Genomic DNA, 18,629 nt, shown 5'->3' with positions numbered 1-18,629 from the left:
CCTATATGAAGCTATAAATGCTGTGTCTCCCTCATCAGAATGGCAGCTCACCAAAGTTGGAACTGAGCTTTCTAGTCAACCACTCATCAAGCACTAAGGTGGAGGTACGGAAGTGCACAAGACCTATTGTAGACGTGCTGCACACAAATCCAATGATTGCCCAGATAAATATGTGGGAAATTCTGTAAGGAAGAGGTACGGGACGCTATGAGAATAACAAGGACACCTGGTCTAACTGCGTGTGTGTGTGTGTGTGTGGGGGGGCAGTCAGTGAAGCTTTCATGGAGGAAGTGATATTTAAGCTGAAACTTGAAGGATGAATAGCACTTAGCCTGAGGAAATGGCCGAGCCTTCCAAGTGGAAGAAATAGAATACGCAAATGTCCTGAAGTTGGAAAAACTTTGGCTTGTTGGAGGGGTTGGGAGGGGGCCAGGACTCTAGTAAAATAGCCCTCCTTCTTCCTGTCTCAATGTCTCTCCCCTGGCACCAGAAGAGTCTCTGTGGATAGCAGCCCCTTTGGGACAAGGGAGAGAGTTCTGGCAGCATATGTGACCACAGAGCAAAAATCACCAGTCTGACGAGTCCTTAGATGATTGGGTGGGACAGCCTTGGGGTGGGGAGTCTGCTGTAGCTTGTAGAGGGGCTTGGACAGCAGCTGGGAGGGGCAAAGAGAATGGACAGAGGGTGAACTTGGGAATTCTGTCTTTATTCTCTCTGGGAAAGGGTAAGGGCCTTGCACATAGACACATGACTCAAGCCAGAGAGTGATGTGAATGAGGGGTCCTTGCCCAGCCACTCACAGGGCCAAGAGTGTCACCCCAGAGCCCAGGAGCCCCAATATTGTCCCATTCCATTCCCCTTGGGACTTTTATTCATCCAACAAGTATTTCCTGAGCACCCACTATGACCCCAGCCTTCCACTGGGTCCAGGGATCAATCAGGTCTGGTCTTCCGAAGAAGAAAACAAACTTGGATAGAAATAATTACCATATGGGATAATTTAGTCTAGTCTTCTCGTCTGTAAACTGGGGACACTAACAATAGAATCTACGCCAAAGTGTTGCTGCATGGATAAAGGGCTCAGCACAGTGCTGCAACAGTAGGGAGAATGTTCTGGGAAGGACAGGAGTCCCAAGAAGGAGGATGGCTCTGGGTCTGGGCTGGTCAGGTTAGGGAGAAGGTGTCAGAAATAGCCCCCTTCCATCTGCACCTACAGCAGCCAGAGTGATCTGTAAGGTGGTCTTTGAGACCCTGCCCACCACCTCATCCCCTTCTCCCCACACTCCCTTTCTGCCTTCTCCTCTTCCTGGCCTTTAAATCCCTCTGACCACAGGGTCTTTGCACATGTGGCTTCTTTGTCTGACATGCTCTTCCCTAGTTTTTCCCTAAGGCAGTCCCTCCTCACACTTCACATCTTACCTTAGGTGTCATTTCCTCAGGGAAGCTGTCCTGACCCCTGGGTTTTGTAGGTCCTGCCACAGGAATGCCTTGCTTTCTTTCACTTTTCCTCCGTGTGTAATTGTATCTTCATCAGTCTGGTCCTGGGATTGATGTCTGTCTCCTCCACTGGGCTGTAAGGAGGCAGGGGTCGCATCTGGTTTTATGCACTAGTGGCTCCCCAGTAGTACCTGGTTCTTATATTCGGCACCCAAAAAAGATCTGTTGAGCAAATGAATGGAGTAAAAGAAAGCCATGGATAGTAATGGTTATTTACGGAGCATTTACTGTGTACCCGGCACCGAGCTAAGTTCTTTACCCGCATCATCTTACTAATCTCCCCAACAACCCTCTGAAGGAGGTGGTGCGATTATCCTCATTTTTCAGAAGAGAAAAATGAAGGTGAGAGAGGTTAAGTGACTTGCTCAAGGTCACTCTGTTAGTGCAGGAGTGGGAGGTGGGATTCATATAAAGGTCCTTCCAATCCCCAAGCGGCAGAGGTTGCAGAAGTGAGTCCCGGCTGGGGTGGGGGCGCAACCGAGCCGGCAGAACATCCCTAGGGAGAGAGTGGGTAGCTTCCCTGGCTCCACTCCAAGTTGGTGGTGCAATGCCCGGCCCCCGTAGCGGGCGCAGACTGGCTGCCGCCTCCGGGCCACGTGGTGCGCGCGGCGGGCGCGTCCGAGGAGCCCGCAGCGGCTCCTGGCTCAGAGCGGTCTGGGCTCGGAGAGCGGGCGGGAGCTGGGGGCCGGGCCGGTGCGGGCGGCGAGGCGGGCGGACGGGGCGCGGAAATAGCCGGGCTGTCGGGGCGCAACAGCCGGCGGCGTCGGGGCCGCGGCCTCGTCCCTTGGCGCGCCGCTCGCACCGGGTCTCTGCGCCCAGGGCGCACGGCGGGCAGGGACGCGGCGCCGGCCGCCTGGCCGCCATGGAACCGGCCCCCTCCCCCGGCGCCGAGCTGCGGTCCTTGCTCCTCGCCAACGCGTCGGACGCCTTCCCCAGCGCGGGCGCCAATGCGTCGGGGCCGCCGGCAGCACGGAGCGCCTCGTCCCTCGCCCTGGCTATCGCCATCACCGCGCTCTACTCGGCAGTGTGCGCCGTGGGGCTGCTGGGCAACGTGCTCGTCATGTTCGGCATAGTCCGGTGAGTGCGCTGCGGGCTGGTGCGTCGGGCTATGCTCCGGGGTGGGGTGGGGACTACGGACCTGGGACCCTGACCTCAGACACCGCACTCCCGGGGCCTCTGCACTTCCTGAAGGGGGCGCCCGGGGCTCAGCGGAAAGACCACTTCCATCTCGAGGGGGACGCTGGCGCGCGCGCGCGTGCGCGTGCGTGTGCGTGTGTGTGTGTGTGTGTGTGTGCGCTCCCGCGTTTAACTAATAACATTTGATCATCTGTTGGCATCCCCTATTTCTCTATCAATCTATGTGGGACAGTTTGGCGACAGTTGTGTGTCTGTCACAGTTTGTGAGTGCGTGATTTTGTTTGTGACAGTACAGATGTGTGTTTGGACCTCCAAAAACCTGGTAGGGGTGGGCAGAGATGCCGGAAGGGCCTCTGGGGAGACGGCAGTGTGTGGGCTGACTGCACAGATGAGGGCACAGGAGCGCTTGTGTGACCGCATCATGCGGAGGTGGCACTTACCAAGTCACACTCGGGGATCTTCTGCTGGGGTCCCAGTGTTGGTGTGTGTGCTTGTCTCACACTGTCAGTTTGTGATTCTCTCTGTAGGAGCACGTGACAGTGTGACTTGTTTCTTGTCAGACCCCTGAAACCCTCGGAGGAGGAGAGCATCCAGAGTGGCTTTGGACACTTGTGTTTGTGCACCTGTGTGTGCGTTTGTTAAGGGGTAGCCATGGTTCCTGGGTACAGTGGGCCAGCTAGTCGCTCTCTGCTTCCTTCCCCAGTAGCCCTCTAGTCCATGGCTCTGGACGTGATTCAGAGAGACCTCAGATCCTCCTCACAAATGCTCCCTCTCACCTTCTCCTCCTCTCCTCTAACAATCTTTTGTTTTATGGAAAAGACAAAAGTGATTTGTTTGGGCTGGAGTGGAGTTTGTACTTTCATCCGAGGAAGTGAAGTTCGCTTCTTGGTATCTATGTTCAGTGCGGGGACCTTCTCAGAGAGTCTAGAACATCATTGGCTTGTCCAAAAGGAGCCTTCCTGACCCAGCTCTGTCAGTGCAGACACTGGCAAAAAGAATTGAAAGGAAACGCCTATCCTTATAACAACAAAGATGCCCGAGTATTTACTGTTAGTTGGAAATGGGTCATCCACGGTGGTTGACCAAGAGTACAACCCTGAACATCTCTGGGCTCTGGTGTCACCAAGCCGGGCAGAAGGCACAGGGCAGATTGTGGATTCTGAGGTGGGAGATGTGAACTGTGGTCTTGGTGCAGTCGCTGATGCCTATCACATTGGGGGCCCATTCCCCCTGTCCTACCATCTGCCCCATCTGCCTCAGTTTCCCTGTCTGAGGGATAGAGACCCAACCTCCTCAGTTGGGAGTATGAATTCCAGAGTCTGGGGTCTCTGCCGGGCAGGGTGCAGTATACAGGAGAGTTGCGTTGGTGTGTGGGTATTGAGGGAGCTTTGGTGTAGATGACTCCAGGGGAAACTTTGCTCCCCCAGGAAGAGTGGAGGGCACAAGAGCGTCCTGTGCTTTCAGTGACGCATCACAAGCCACAGTGGGAAAATTCCCCCAAGCACAGGCAGGATTGAGCTTTGCTTTGCATTTTTGTCGGGGATGCTCCCCCCTTTACCTTCGGAAGTAGTGTGGCATGTAGACTTGGGTCAACCTGAGTGTTAATCCCAGCCACGAACTGGCTCTGTGACTTGGGTAAAACACTTAGTCTCTTTGAGCCTCAGTTTCTTCATCTATAGAATGGGGGAATAATAGAAGCTTCCTCGACAGGGTTTTTGTGAGGTGTCACTGAGCGAGCATATATAATGCAGCTGGCGTGGTGCCTGGACCCAATAAGTGGAAGCTGTGTGTACGATGCGGATGAGTAACTTTCCAGATTCTTCAGAATCCAGTGCCTACGACAGAGGAGAGCGAGGGGGCGCTTGTCCTAAGGTGGGCCTGGGAGTAGCTCTGATTCAGGGAGTCCCAGGTTCCTGGCACTTGCGCTCTCTAGGGGGGCTCTAAGTGCTCTGATCTGGGGAAAGCTGAGTGTCAGTGTGTTCCATTCCATCTTCGGTCTCTTTCCTGGGGCCTCTGGCTGGTGGGCTGATGAGCACGGCTCCCGCACTACCACTGAGCCAGGGGAGGGCCTCTCACTTCTGAGGGTCCACTCAGGGCAGGCCCTGGGCTCTGCCTGCTAGGGTACTCCAACCAAGCTTCCCAAAATCACATTGTCAAATGCATCTTGGAAGCAGCAGAGCTGGCCCCTCAGGTCCCTGTGTTGCTAAGACATTTCCTGGGCCAACCATCTATGTGATCACTGTATCTCTGGGCCCGACTGATTTAATTCTCACCTACAACCCTGTGGGATAGGCATTGGCATCCCCTTCATTGTCACCTCCTTTCTACAGGTGAGGAATCTGCAGTTCAGAGGGAGGCAAGGTGGCCTGTCCCCCTTAGGTCCCACAGCTGGCTCCAGACCCAGAGTAGAACCCTGGTCTTGTCTAGAACTTTTTCCAGAGCTGCCTGGGATAGGGGACAAAGAATTACATGGAAGGCGGGGGCAGGATCCTGTCCCTCCTCTTGTCCTAGGATTCTCAGAGAATGATGGAGACAAAAGGACGATGAGCCTACACATTATTCAGCACACATATTTTAGGCTGCCATCCTCGGGGAGGGGAATGACGGGCCCCTGCACTTAGTCCTTCCCCACTGAAAGGGAGGCTAGGGACAGGGCAGCTGCCTGGGGCTTGGCTTCTGCTGGCAAAGTCCCAAGAGCAGTGCAGGGAGGGGAGCCAGGATGGAGAAAAGCCTCTGGTGTATCTGTGGTTCCCTGACACCCCATGCAGAGCTCAGCCCCACCAATAAGTTACTCAGTTGACTGGTTGAATGAATGAGTGATTGAATGAATGAATTCTGCCTGTCAGTCCTGAGCTGAACCTATCTGGGGAGCAGGGGAAGGTTTGCAAAGGAAGATCCAGAGGACCATTGAGGCAGAAAAGCAGGGAGATGTAGTGGCAGAGCCGGCGCGCTGAAGTCAGATCAATGGGCAAATCCTGATTCAAAGCCACTTACTTGCTGTGTATTTGGACTAGTGACTTCACCTTTCGGAAGTTCATTTCTTCACCCGTAAAGTGGAAGTAACAGCAATGCATCTGGGGTTGTGGCGAGGATTCAATAACACGTTGTGTCTGAGCCTTTTAAGCCCTTTGAGAACAAGGAGGGTCTCTATGTGAAGGAATGAAAAGAATTAACTCATTCAAGAAAAATCCTATGGATGCGCTGTACTAGATGCTGAGATATGATGGTGGGGAAGAAAATCCCCCGTCCCTGCCCTCAGGGAGCTCAGGTCTGGGAGAAATAGACATTCATCAGCCAGCCAGCCAATGGATTTAAGTCTGTAGCCGCGGTGAGGGCCGTGGAAGAGTATGAGGGAGCTGTGGGAGCCCCCGAAGCGGGGAGGGTCTCACCTGGTCTGGAAGTTCAGGGAAGGCGTCTGAGGAGCTGAAGGATGAGGAGGGGGTAACTAAGTAAAAAGGTGAGGGAAGAGCCTGACGGGAAGCCTGACATGGATGAGGGGCTGAACAAACAGAGCACGGGTATCTCAGAATCCCAGAGCACAAAGCACTCTCCGTTCCCTCCTCCCCCCCGCAACTCTGACCCTCTCCTTGGTCCACGGACCCGCCTGAGAAGCCCACTCATCCTTCTGGATACATGAGAGGGGCCTCTGGAAATTGCACTCTGAGCAAACAGCCTGTGGTTCCTGAGCGTTCCATGAAGTGTGAGCAGGAGTTCTGGGGATGTGTGTCCCCAGGCAGACACTCCCTACCCCTGCAGGCTGAGTTCAGCCGGGGTGCTGACTTGTTGGGTCTTTAGAGCAGACACCCAACAACCCCTCCTTCTGGGTGCAGTCGTACCCTGAGCAGCGCTGGCATCTCAGAGTCCCCATTGGCGGCCCTCTAGGCAGGGTGGAGTGTGAAGGGCTTAAGGACCCCCGCATCTCTGATGGGTGACCCCATCTTCCCTCTACGTGGCTCAGGGCTTCCCAGTTTGCTTGTCCTGAATCCAGTAGGAGATTGGAGTCAATGCTTCTCCACCTGGTCTCTTGTCCGCCTGCCCTGTCCCCGGCCTCCACCTCTCCCTGACCCTGGTTTCGGCAGGTTTGCACCTTGCTGTGTCTCTCACCACCCCCATCAGCCCCGCCGGGCCTCCCTGCCTCTTACCAGCCCGGCCTGCCTCTTCATGACTGTTTCAGACTGTGCGTTTCTCTGCCCCTTGAGCTCTTCCTGGGCTGGCGTCTCTTCTGACTCTTGTATCAAATGTCAGCTCTGCCACCTGCTAAGATCATTAGCAGGGTGGATGGCCACTCTGCACCGCAGTTTCTCTATTTATAAAATGTGGATCGTAGCACCTGCCTCAGAGGCACCTTCATCTTAAAGATGACAAGATGACGTTGGTAGAGCATCGTGTGTTCCCTCCCGTCCCAGGTGACTGCAGCACAGAGCAGGGAGGGGAGGTTGGGCCTGGCAGCCTAGTGTGGGACAGGGCCGTGACAGGTGAGTAAGGGTTCTGGGTGTCCCCTCTACTACCGAGGTGCCAGGGGTTGCTGGGACAAGTGCTCAGGGTGAGAGCTCTGAGTCCCCGTCCTGCTCTTGGGGACGCAGCGCGAAGCCCTTGCCTTCTTGTCTCCCTCCCCTCTCTTGTCCTGATTGGGGTCTGCGGACGCAGGGCTCCTGGGCCAGGAGAGATCCCAGTGAGGTGACACAGTGCAGTGGTGAAGGTTCATGGCTGGGGGTCAGGTCATGCTGGTCTCCATCCCCGCTCGACCATGTCCCAGTGTTGTGGCTTTGGGCAAACAGCTTAACTCCCCTGAGCCCCATTTCTGCATTTGCAAAATTGGGGTGATCAGGATATATTATTGGGAGCATTAAGTGAGATCATGAATGTGAAGGTCATAGCACAGCACCTGGCACATAGTAGGCCTTCAGTATGTGTCAAATGCCGAGATTAACAGGCACCCCTGCAGCTGCTCCAGGCAGGCAGAGCTGGTGGCTATGAGACCTGACTGTCTACACTTTCCACCTTGGGTCCTTTCCTGTTTCCTGCATCGTCTGCATGTTTACTCATTCAACAAGCCTTTGCTGATGCTGACCCGTGGCAGGCCCGTCCAACCTCAGCTCCCACTGACCAGACTCTCAGCTTAGGCCTCAGCATGGCCTCTGGCTTCTGATGTACCCCCAGGACCCCCTAGTTAGTTACAGCTCCAGGGACAATTGCAGCTTCCTGGAGCTGAGGGAGTCCAGGGGGGCACCTGACCCAGCCAGAGCAGGAGTCTGTGCTGAGTCGTGAAGGGGGAGCAGTAGTTGGCTCCACGGAGAGGGGGGTAGAACATTCCAGGCAGAGGGAACAGCACAAGCAAAGACAGCTTCAGCAGATGATCGCATGGCAGAGCTGCAGAGGGCAGGGAGGTTCACCGTGGCAGAATGGAGAGAGCCAGGGGCTGGGCTGGCTGTGAGGCTGCAGAGGCCATAAGGACCAAAGCAGGGAAGGCCTTGCAGACAGGTGTCCTCCTCACCGTGGTTGTCAGCAGTGCCTGCTGTGTGTTGAGTTGTGGCCAGGCCCTGGGGCCAGTGATGCACCCACCGACCTTCCAGAATTCCTGGGGGAGGGTGCAAATATTAGAGGAACTCCATGGACCAGCCCCAGGGAATTGGAGGGAGTCATTCTGGTGAGGGGGGGTGGGGAGGGAGGGCGGAGGAGGGGCCTGGAGTCCGGCCCAGCGTGGCTGTGTTAGGGGCAAGAGGCCGTGCTGTGGCTCGAGTTGTGCTAGACGGGTTCTTGGGGCCCATGGTAAGGCAGCCGTGCTGGGAAGTGAAGGAGCTTTTGGTCACAGGCCATGGGGAAGAGGACTTTGGAGCAGTCTGTGCAGAATGGAGTTCAAGAGGATAAATTTGCTGTGGGTGGGCTTGGGGTGGATTGGAAGGGGTCAGCTCAGGGTGATGGAGGAGAGCTGGGCGACCTGGGCCAGGCCCCAGAAACCCTGGCCTTGGTTGTTCCTTTCTAAGCCGGAGCGCTGTGGGACCTGCAGAAGGCAGGAGGCTGGGCCAGATGAGCTCTGGCGAGGCGAGTGGGGAGGGCAGCAGCCCTGGATGGCGTCCCGGAACCTCCTGGCCCTGCCCCAGGGCCTAGCTTCCCAGGTCTTGGGTTCATTCCCTGGGGAACATGTGTGACTCACAGACCCACCGGGGAGAATCCAAAGGAGTCACTCCCGCGCTCCTGCCACGAGCCAGAGGCTCCTCCAAGCTGCATGACAGGCCTGCGAGGGTATGAGAGGTGAGGGCGGGAAGGCTCCAAGGGAGCCTCTCACAGCCAGAAGGAGGCACACCCAGGTCTTTCTGACTCCCAAACCCCTCCACGTCCACTCTGCCACTGCCATCCATGGGACACATGGGGAATGGAGGCGAGAGCTGGGGCTGTCTAGTTAGAGGAGGGAGGACCAGGGCTGGGGAGGAGGACAGATTGCTGTCTGCAAACCTCTGAGGCCTCTGTGTGGGGTGACAGCACTTGGGAGTCTGGACGTCATAGCCAGACTGACCTGGGATCACATTTACTAAGAGAGTGAGCTTGGGAGATACATACATAACCTCTCTGAGCCTCAGTTTTCTCATCTGTGAAATGGGAGTAGCAATAGACCCTCATAGGGTGGTTATGAGAAGTTCATGAGAAGTTCATGAAGTTCATGTGAAGTTCTGTTCAGCACAGAGCCAGGAACTTGGTAAATATTCTATAAACATTTTCTATTATTATGTCTGTTTAGAAGAGGAGTGAGACTTGCTTCTCACTCATTTGATCGACATTTATCGAGCCCCAGAGGAGCTAGAATTATTGGGTGGATGCTACAGGGAAACTTTGTCAGCTCAATACTAGACATTTTTTTTTTTTACAATAAACACAGTATCATAAATCACCACAAGTAACACTGTAGTTATTTCCGAAAATACTGAGACGATTAGGCAGCGACAAACATTACCCATAATCCTACCATAAAGAGAAAAGCTTTGTCGTTTTGGTGTATTTCCTTCTCATCTCTTTCTGTGTCTCTCGCTCTGTGTTTGTTTGTATGTGTGTGTGTGTGTGTGTGTGTGTTTTAATGACATCTATATCATACTACATTGAAATAATGATCACATCATATATAATATTTTGTAAGCTGCCTTTTCACATACCATTATGAGTGTATTCTCATGTTATCAAACATTCTTTGAAGACATGATTTTTGACGGCTGCGTTGTATGAATGTCTTCTATATGGGGGGACTTACATCGTTTCTCATATCATGCCAGTCTAAATAATGTGTCTGTGAACGTTCTTGAACCCATATGTTTGTGCACATCTCATATTATTTCTAGAAGAAAGTTTCTAACAGAGCTCTTCAGGAAGGTATGGGCTGCTGTGTAATATAGGGAGTTTCCTGTCCCTGAAGCTATGCAAGAGGGCACTGGCAAACCACTGTGTGGAGGTTTGGGTGGAGAAAAGGTAGACATACGTAATTTTAGGCTCCTTTCCCCACAGCTGAGACTGGAGGAAGAATGCTTCTCAGATTCTGTGATCTCAGATTTCCCTTCTCCCCTTCCTGGCGGATGACGCCTGAACTTTAGAGGACGGGGGCTGTGCAAGGGCAAGGCATGATTTCATTAACCTCGGAGTCCTGGGACCTCGAAATCTAATTGGCTACCCAGACATCATAACACGCACAGGAAGAGGGATAATCGTGGCGTAGAGCAGAAAGCCCGGCTTAAATTAGCAATTTATCATCTTGCAGGCTGCAGAGGCTCCAGTACCATCTGGGCGGCATCGGGTGGGGTGGGGTGTCTGCGTTGTGTTCTATTGATTTACAGCTCCCAGTTCAGCTGCAGAAATCAGCAGCTTTGTCTCTGGCCGGGGTGGGTGTGTGCAGCAAGAATTTTTTCTTCTGTAGCTTCCCAAGTCTTTCTTGATAAGTGGAAGGAACTCAAACTTCAGAGTCCTGTGAGGTCAAAGAGTCCCATTCAATAAACATGACACAGCGAGAGGTAGAAATGGCCTCACTCCCCTCCCCTGCCGAAGTAACCTTTTCACTAGGGCGTAGAATTTTGAATCACGGATGATTATTCTCTTTATTGCACATTTATTTTGTGCCAGGCACTCTGCTTAGAGACGTATGTATATTATCCTATTTAATCCTCACACACCTCTACTAGGTGAGTGCAGTTGCCCCCATTTTCTAGATGAGGAAACTCGAGGCTCAGAGAATGTTTGATATAACATGCTCAAAGTCCTGGAGTCGGATTGAAGTCAGGTTGTTCTGATCGCAGAGCCTGCACTTTTTTTTTTTTTAATTGAAGTATAGTCAATTTAAAATGTTGTGTTAATTTTTGCTGTCCAGCAAAGTGATTCAGTTGTACATATATATACATTCTTTTTAATATTCTTTTCCATTATGGTTTATCTCAGGATATTGAATGTAGTTCCCGGTACTATACAGTAGGACCTTGTTGTTTATCCATTCTATATATAATAGTTTGCATCTGCTAATCCCAAACTCCCAATCCATCCCTCCCCCACCCCCTCCTCCTTGGCAACCACAGGTCTGTTCTTTATGTCTGTGAGTCTGTTCTTTTTTTTTGGCGCGGGGGTGGTATAGTTGTTTTACAATGTTGTGTTAGTTTCTACTGTACAGCAAAGTGGAGTTCCTGTGCTATACAGCATGTTCTTATTAGTTCTCTATTTTATACACATCAGTGTATACATGTCAATCCCAATCTCCCAGTTCATCCCACCCCCCCACCCCCACCCCCACTTTCCTCCCTTGGTATCCATATGTTTGTTCTTTATATCTGTGTCTCTATTTCTGCCTTGTAAACTGGTTCGTCTGTACCATTTTTCTAGATTCCACATGTATGCATTAATATACGATATTTGTTTTTCTCTTTCTGACTTCACTCTGTATGACAGTTTCTAGATGCATCCACGTCTCAACAAATGACCCAATTTTGTTCCTTTTTGTGGCTGAGTAATATTCCATTGTATATATGTACCACATCTTCTTTATCCATTCGTCTGTCGATGGGCATTTAGGTTGCTTCCTTGACCTGGCGATTGTAAATAGTGCTGCAGTGAACTTTGGGGTGCATGTGTCTTTTTGAATTATGGTTTTCTCTGGGTAAATGCCCAGTAGTGGGATTGCTGGGTCATATGGTAATTCTATTTTTAGTTTTTTAAGGAACCTGCATACTGTTCTCCATAGTGGCTATATCAATTTACATTCCTACCAACAGTGCAAGAGGGTTCCCTTTTCTCCACACCCTCTCCAGCATTTATTGTTTGTAGATCTTCTGATGATGCCCATTCTAACTGGTGTGAGGTGATACCTCATTGTAGTTTTGATTTGCATTTCTCTAATAATTAGTGATGTTGAGCAGCTTTTCATGTGCTTCTTGGCCATCTGTATGTCTTCTTTGGAGAAATGTCTATTTAGGTCTTCTGCCCATTTTTTGATTAGGTTGTTTTGTTTTTTTTAATATTGAGCTGCATGAGCTGTTTATATATTTTGGAGATTAATCCTTTGTCCTTTGATTCATTTGCAGATATTTTCTCCCATTCTGAGGGTTGTCTTTTCATCTTGTTTATGGTTTCCTTTGCTGTGCAAAAGCTTTTAAGTTTCCTTAGGTCCCATTTGTTTATTTTTGTTTTTATTTCCATTACTCTAGGAGGTGGATCAAAAAAGATCTTGCTGTGGTTTATGTCAAAGAGTCCTCTTCCTATGTTTTCCTCTAAGTGTTTTATAGTGTTCGGTCTTACATTTAGGTCTTTAATCCATTTTGAGTTTATTTTTGTGTATTGTGTTAGGGACTGTTCTAATTTCATTCTTTTACATGTAGCTGTCCAGTTTTCTCAGCGCCACTTATTGAAGAGACTCTTTTCTCCATTGTATATACTTGCCTCCTTTGTCATAGATTGGTTGACCATAGGTGCATGATCCATTCATCTGTCGATGGATGTTTAGGTTGTTTCTGGGCTTTCTATCCTGTTCCATTGATCTATATTTCTGTTTTTGTGCCAGTACCATACTGTCTTGATTACTGTAGCTTTGTAGTATAGTCTGAAGTTAGGGAGTCTGATTCCTCCAGCTCCGTTTTTTTTTCTCAAGATTGTTTTGGCTATTTGGGGTCTTTTGTGTCTCCATACAAATTTTAAGATTTTTTGTTCTAGTTTTGTAAAAAATGCCATGGTAATTTGATAGGGAGTGTATTAAATCTGTAGATTGCTTTGGGTAGTATAGTCATTTTCACAATATTGATTCTTCCAATCCATGAACATGGTATATCTCTCCATCTGTTTGTGTCATCTTTGATTTCTTTTGTCAGTGTCTTTTTTTTTTTTTTTTTTTTTTTGCGGTACGCGGGCCTCTCACTGTTGTGGCCTCTCCCATTGTGGAGCACAGGCTCCGGATGCGCAGGCTCAGTGGCCATGGCTCACGGGCCCAGCCGCTCTGCGGCATGTGGGATCTTCCTGGACCGGGGCACGAACCCATGTCCCCTGCATCGGCAGGCGGACTCTCAACCACTGCACCACCAGGGAAGCCCTTATCAGTGTCTTATAGTTTTCTGAGTACAGGTCTTCTACCTCCTTAGGTAGGTTTATTCCTAGATATTTTATTCTTTTTGTTGCAGTGGTGAATGGGATTGTTTCTTTAATTTCTCTTTCTGATCTTTCATTGTTAGTGTATAGGAATGCAAGAGATTTCTGTGCATTAATTTTATATCCTGCAACTTTACCAAATTCATTGATTAGCTCTAGTAGTTTTCTGGTGGCATCTTCAGGATTTTCTATGTATAGTATCATGTGAGTCTGTTTCATAGATGGGTTCATTTGTGTCATATTTTATTTTTGTTTTTTTTTTGTGGTACGTGGGCCTCTCACTGTTGTGACCTCTCCCGTTGCGGAGCACAGGCTCCGGACATGCAGGCTCAGTGGCCATGGCTCATGGGCCCAGCCACTCCGCGGCATGTGGGATCTTCCCGGACCGGGGCATGAACCCGTGTCCCCTGCATCTGCAGGCGGACTCTCAACCACTGCGCCACCAGGGGAGCTCTGTGTCATATTTTAGATTCTACATATAAGTGATATCATATAGTATTTATCTTTCTCTCTCTGATTTACTTCACTTAGTATGATAATCTCTAGTTGCACCCATGTTTCTGCAAGTGGCATTATTTCATTCTTTTTTATGGCTGAGTAGTATTCCATTGTATTTATGTACCATGTCTTCTTTATCCATTCATCTGTCAATGGACGTTTAGGTTGTTTCTATGTCTTGGCTGGCTATTGTAAATAGTAGAGCTCGCACTTTTAACCATTGCCCTGACCTCTGCCATCTCGTATATCAAGTTTAGCCCCTCTGATTTACAAATGAGTAAACTGAGGCCTGGAGAAATTCTGTGTCTTTTGAGTCAGTGGCCAAGGCAGGACTGGAACTTGCCTTTCCTAACCCCTTGCCTTCTCTTGCATCTGTTTCCATGCTTGGGATTACCTGGGCTAAGGGAGAGCCAAAGGGTGGCTGGGAATAGGAGTAGCTGGGAGCATGAGACGTTAGTTCCTACACAAGGCAGTCCAGCTTGGGGGCCACTGACAACACCTAAGAGGCCCAACGAACCCAAGTTCCCTGGGGCAAGGCCAGCATCTAGTGAAGCAGCCATATCCTTCAGAGATTGGATTCCAATCCAGGTCTGCTTCTTGCTGGCTTTCCACCCTTAGGCCCACCTCACAGAGCCTGTTTTCTTATCTGTGAAATAGGGATGATAGAAAAACACCTACATGGCAGGTAAACATACATTCAGCAACTCTTCCTAAGTATCAGGCAGAGTTCTAGGTGCTAGGTATGCAACAATGATCAAGACACAGTCCCTGTCCTCATGGAGCTGACATTCTAGTGGGGAAAAGATAGACAATAAAGAAATAGATGTAAGGCCTATAGGCAATGAAGTCAACTGAAACAGGCATGGTGACAGAGTGGCGGGGCTGCAGATGTAGATGGGGAGGTTGGGGAGGAGGAGACAATTGAGCAGAGGTCAGTTGCTAGGAGGAAGTGTTTTAGCAGGGGGAACAGTGAGGGCAAAAGTTAAGGGAGATGATGTATGGCCTTAGCACAGGGCCTGGCCCATAACAGGAAATTGTTGGTGATAATGATGCCTTTTGGCTGGTTGCCTAGGACTTGGGAACAGGGGCAAGGATTAAGCCAAGGGAAAGAAACTGCTTCTGCCGGCCAGGCCAGATGCCCCTGCAGGACAGATGGAGGTAATTTGTTTCCCTTGGTTACAAAAACTCATCTTCCTGAAGTGCTAGGAAATGCCCCACATCTAGTGATTTTCCATTCCTCCCAGTAAAGAGGGAGCAGAGCCCACACGTGGTCAGAGGGCTGTCCTGCTGGGAGGGGCAGGTGGCCACAAGACGCTTCCTCCACAGGCTCAGGCCTGGTCATCCCAGGTACGAGAGAGGTCAACAGCAAAGAATGGCATATTGACTTGTCGGACTTAACACCAAAAATAGCACTGCTGACCTTTCTCGAGGGCTGACAAGGTGGGCAGCTCTGTGCCGAGCGCCTCACGTAAATGATCTCATTGAATTCTCCCAATTCTTTGAGCTTGGTACCATGTTTCTCTCCATTTGACAGATGAGGCCACTGAGGCTCAGAGGTGATAATTCACTTGCTGAGGGCAGAATCAGCCTTGGGTAAATGGCAGAATCAGCCTTGAACTGAGGCGCCTTGATTCCTGGAGCCCACTCATGCAGTGTCCAAGAAGGAACGTCCGTGAAGAAGGTCAAACTCATGATACCCTCTGATCCCAAGTGTGGAAAAATGACTTTGTCACACACTCAGGGATTGGGAGAGGCCATGGAGCAGGACTGATTTATCGTTATTAAAGTACTGAATTACTGGGCTTCCCTGGTGGCGCAGTGGTTGAGAGTCCGCCTGCCGAGGCAGAGGACACGGGTTCGTGCCTCAGTCCGGGAAGATCCCACATGCCGTGGAGCAGCTGGGCCCGTGAGCCATGGCCGCTGAGCCTGTGCTCCGCAGCGGGAGAGGCCACAACAGTGAGAGGCCCGCGTACTGCAAAAAATAAAAAAATAAATAAAATAAAATACTGAATTATTAATTAATAAAACAAAAGTGAAACTCTATTGTGTGTCAGGCAGAAGGAAGTATAAGTGATGCCCAGCATGGCCAAAGGCCTAGAGGTGGGAAGCCTGGGCTTTTCAGAACACATGACTTTAGACCGTGGTTCTGTCCACCCTGCGCTTCTTCTCTTTGGGCTATAGGTTTCTTCTGTGAACGAAATGGGAATGTATTGATACCCACTTTTCCTGGTGGGTGTGAGTCAAAGGAGAGAATGTGTGTGAAGCGGTCTGCATGGGGCCTGCCTTGCCCATTGTCCTCAAGGAGTGGCCCTGGTGGGTGAGGCGTGGGGCGGGGTGGGAGGGTACAGATTAGGCAAACTGTAGCATCCATATGAGGCCACTAAGAATGCAAAACTTGAGGGCAATTTTTTACATGGAATTATGGGATTGGAACATTTACTTGGCAATGGTAAGTACTCAAAGTAATTAAGAATTCACCCATTACAACTGTGGCAAAAATGAGCGTGCGTTTTTTTCTTTTTTTTTAATACATTTATTTATTTATGTATTTATTTTTGGCTGCATTGGGTCTTCGTTGCTGTACGGGCTTTCTCTAGTTGAGGAGAGCAGGGGCTACTCTTCGTTGCGGTGTGAGGGCTTCTCATCGCGGTGGCTTCTCTTATTGCGGAGCACGGGCTCTAGGCACATGGGCTTCGGTAGGTTTTATTATTTTTTTTACCTTTTTTAAATATAAAAGTTTTATTGAGATATAATTCACATACCATACAATTCACCCATTTAAAGTATAGCAACAGAGTTGTGTAACCATCATCACAACCAATTTTAGTACATTTTCATCACCTCAAAAAGAACCCCATAACCACAAATAGTCACTCCCTTACCACGCCCTGCCCCAGACCTGGGTAACCACCAATCTACTTTCTGTCTCTGTAGATTTGCCAAATCTGGACATTTACTATAAATGAAATCATACAATATGTTGGGCTTCAGTAGTTGTGGCACGTGGGCTCAGTAGCTGTGGCTCGCAGGCTCAGTAGCTGTGGCTCACAGGCTCTAGAGCACAGGCTCAGTAGTTGTGGTGCACGGGCTTAGTTGCTCCGTGGCATGTGGGATCTTCCCAAACCAGGGCTCGAACCTGTGTCCCCTGCACTGGCAGGCGGATTCTTAACCACTGTGCCACCAGGGAAGTCCCAAGCATCCGTTTTGGCCCTATTACCATGCTCCATACAGGAGACTGTCCGTGCAAAATCTCACTTAATCTTCACGACACTTCTGTGAGGTAGGAACCATCTGCCTACCTCAGATGAAGAAGCTGAGGCTCAGGGATATAAGACTTTTGCCCAAGGACCCCAAGGTTAGTAAGTGATTGCAGGGCCTGCCCTCTCCATTGGATCACGCTGCCTCTCATCACACTGGACCCCTGAAACAACCCAGCGTGGTGGCAGTTGTCATTGTCCTTTTCCGGGTGAGGAGATGGTGCGGCTTCCCGGCGCCATCCTTAGCCTAGAGCATGGCTTTCGGGTCTGTATCCGTCAAGGTCCTACCAGAAAAGAAAAAAGACCAGTAAGATATATTTTGAGGAACTGGCTGATGCGATTGTGGGGTCTGGCTAGGCAAGTCTGAAATTTGTAGGGTGGGCTGGCAGGCTGGCAACTCTCAGGCAGGAGGAATTTCTTCTTCTTCTGGGAAACCTCAGTTTTGCTCTTAAGGCAGACCCTCATTATCATGGATAATGTCCTTCAAGTCAACTGATTGCAGATGTTAATGACATCTACAACATCCCTTCACAGCAACACCTCGATTAGTGTTTGATTAAATAACTGGGTACTATAGCCCAGCCACTTTGACACATAAAATGAATTACCATCACAGGGTCAGACAGACCTGGGCTTGTGTCCTGGTCCTACAACCTATAGGCTGTGTGACCTTGGGCAAGTTTATCTGCCTCTCTGAGCCTCAGAGTCCCCTTGTCTGCCAAATGCAGTGATAGTGCTTACTACCGTCATTTGTTGTGAGGATTAAGTGCAATGATGTAAATCAAGTACTTTCATCCAGTGCCTGTCATATAGGAAGAGGGGAGATGCACACAAACATTGATGGTCTTGAAATGGATGTTTTCTAGTTGTAGTGTAATTGCTTGTTCCTGTGTTTGACTTCCATTTTAGACTGGTGGCTCCTGGAGGGCAGGAACTGTATCCCCTTCATCTTCTTTCCTGTTTCCTAGCCCAATCCCTGACTCTAAGGAGGCATCACTGAGTGTTTCTTAAATATCTAGTTGGCACTTTGTTAATGAAATTCCCTCTGTGGGGTTCTTGGGATCTATAATAAAAATCCCCCAACTACAAGAGGGAAAGCAGACATGTAGGAACCTCAGGCCTCTGTTTCCTCTAGAGAAACCCCTTACTTTTCGGCTTAGTAAGTCTTTCCTCCAGGGAGCCTTCTTTGATGCCTCCTCTGTGTTCCCACAATGTTCTATGTGTCCCCCATCAGAGACCATACACTTTTCAAACCGCTGATCTCTCATTTCTCTCTCTCTCTCCCCGAATGAGGGCGTGTGGGGTGGAGCGAGCATCCTTTGTTTGTAGCTGGAACCCCAGCCTAGGGTCTGACACTCATGCAGCATGTCAGTACATGTTTGTAGGAGGGACATGTCCTATTTCCAGAGACCCATGGGCCGACATGCCACACTTAAGGAAATCTGCTTTTCCAGGGCTTCTGTTGTGTCTGGCTGCCCCACGCCCTGGTCCAGCCATCCTTATGCCGGAAGCAGAGCCAGGGTGATGGAGAAGAACTTCTCTTCCCTGCATCCCATGAGCATGTTGTGGTTCTTGAACTGAACCGAACAAGGTGTCTGCCCTGTTTATTGCTGAGCGCGCCCTGGTCGGCCTCCCCGCGCA

At 50.1% G+C, this 18,629-nt stretch overlaps 1 protein-coding gene across 1 annotated transcript in view; it reads left to right on the top strand.

The window, feature by feature from the left end:
- The first annotated feature begins 2,121 nt into the window (after positions 1–2,121).
- OPRD1 (opioid receptor delta 1) overlaps positions 2,122–18,629 on the top strand; it is a 36,535-nt gene continuing 20,027 nt past the window's right edge. Inside the window, exon 1 of the mRNA XM_004266575.3 lies at positions 2,122–2,574. Coding sequence (XP_004266623.1) covers positions 2,360–2,574 — 215 coding nt within the window. The 5' untranslated portion in view covers positions 2,122–2,359. The remainder of the gene's footprint in view (positions 2,575–18,629) is intronic.

The sequence above is a fragment of the Orcinus orca genome, chromosome 1 (assembly GCF_937001465.1).
Source record: "Orcinus orca chromosome 1, mOrcOrc1.1, whole genome shotgun sequence".
In the NCBI taxonomy this organism is placed as follows: domain Eukaryota; kingdom Metazoa; phylum Chordata; class Mammalia; order Artiodactyla; family Delphinidae; genus Orcinus; species Orcinus orca.
The sequence above is the reverse complement of the archived record's forward strand: the minus strand, read 5'-3'. Positions and strand labels throughout refer to the sequence as shown.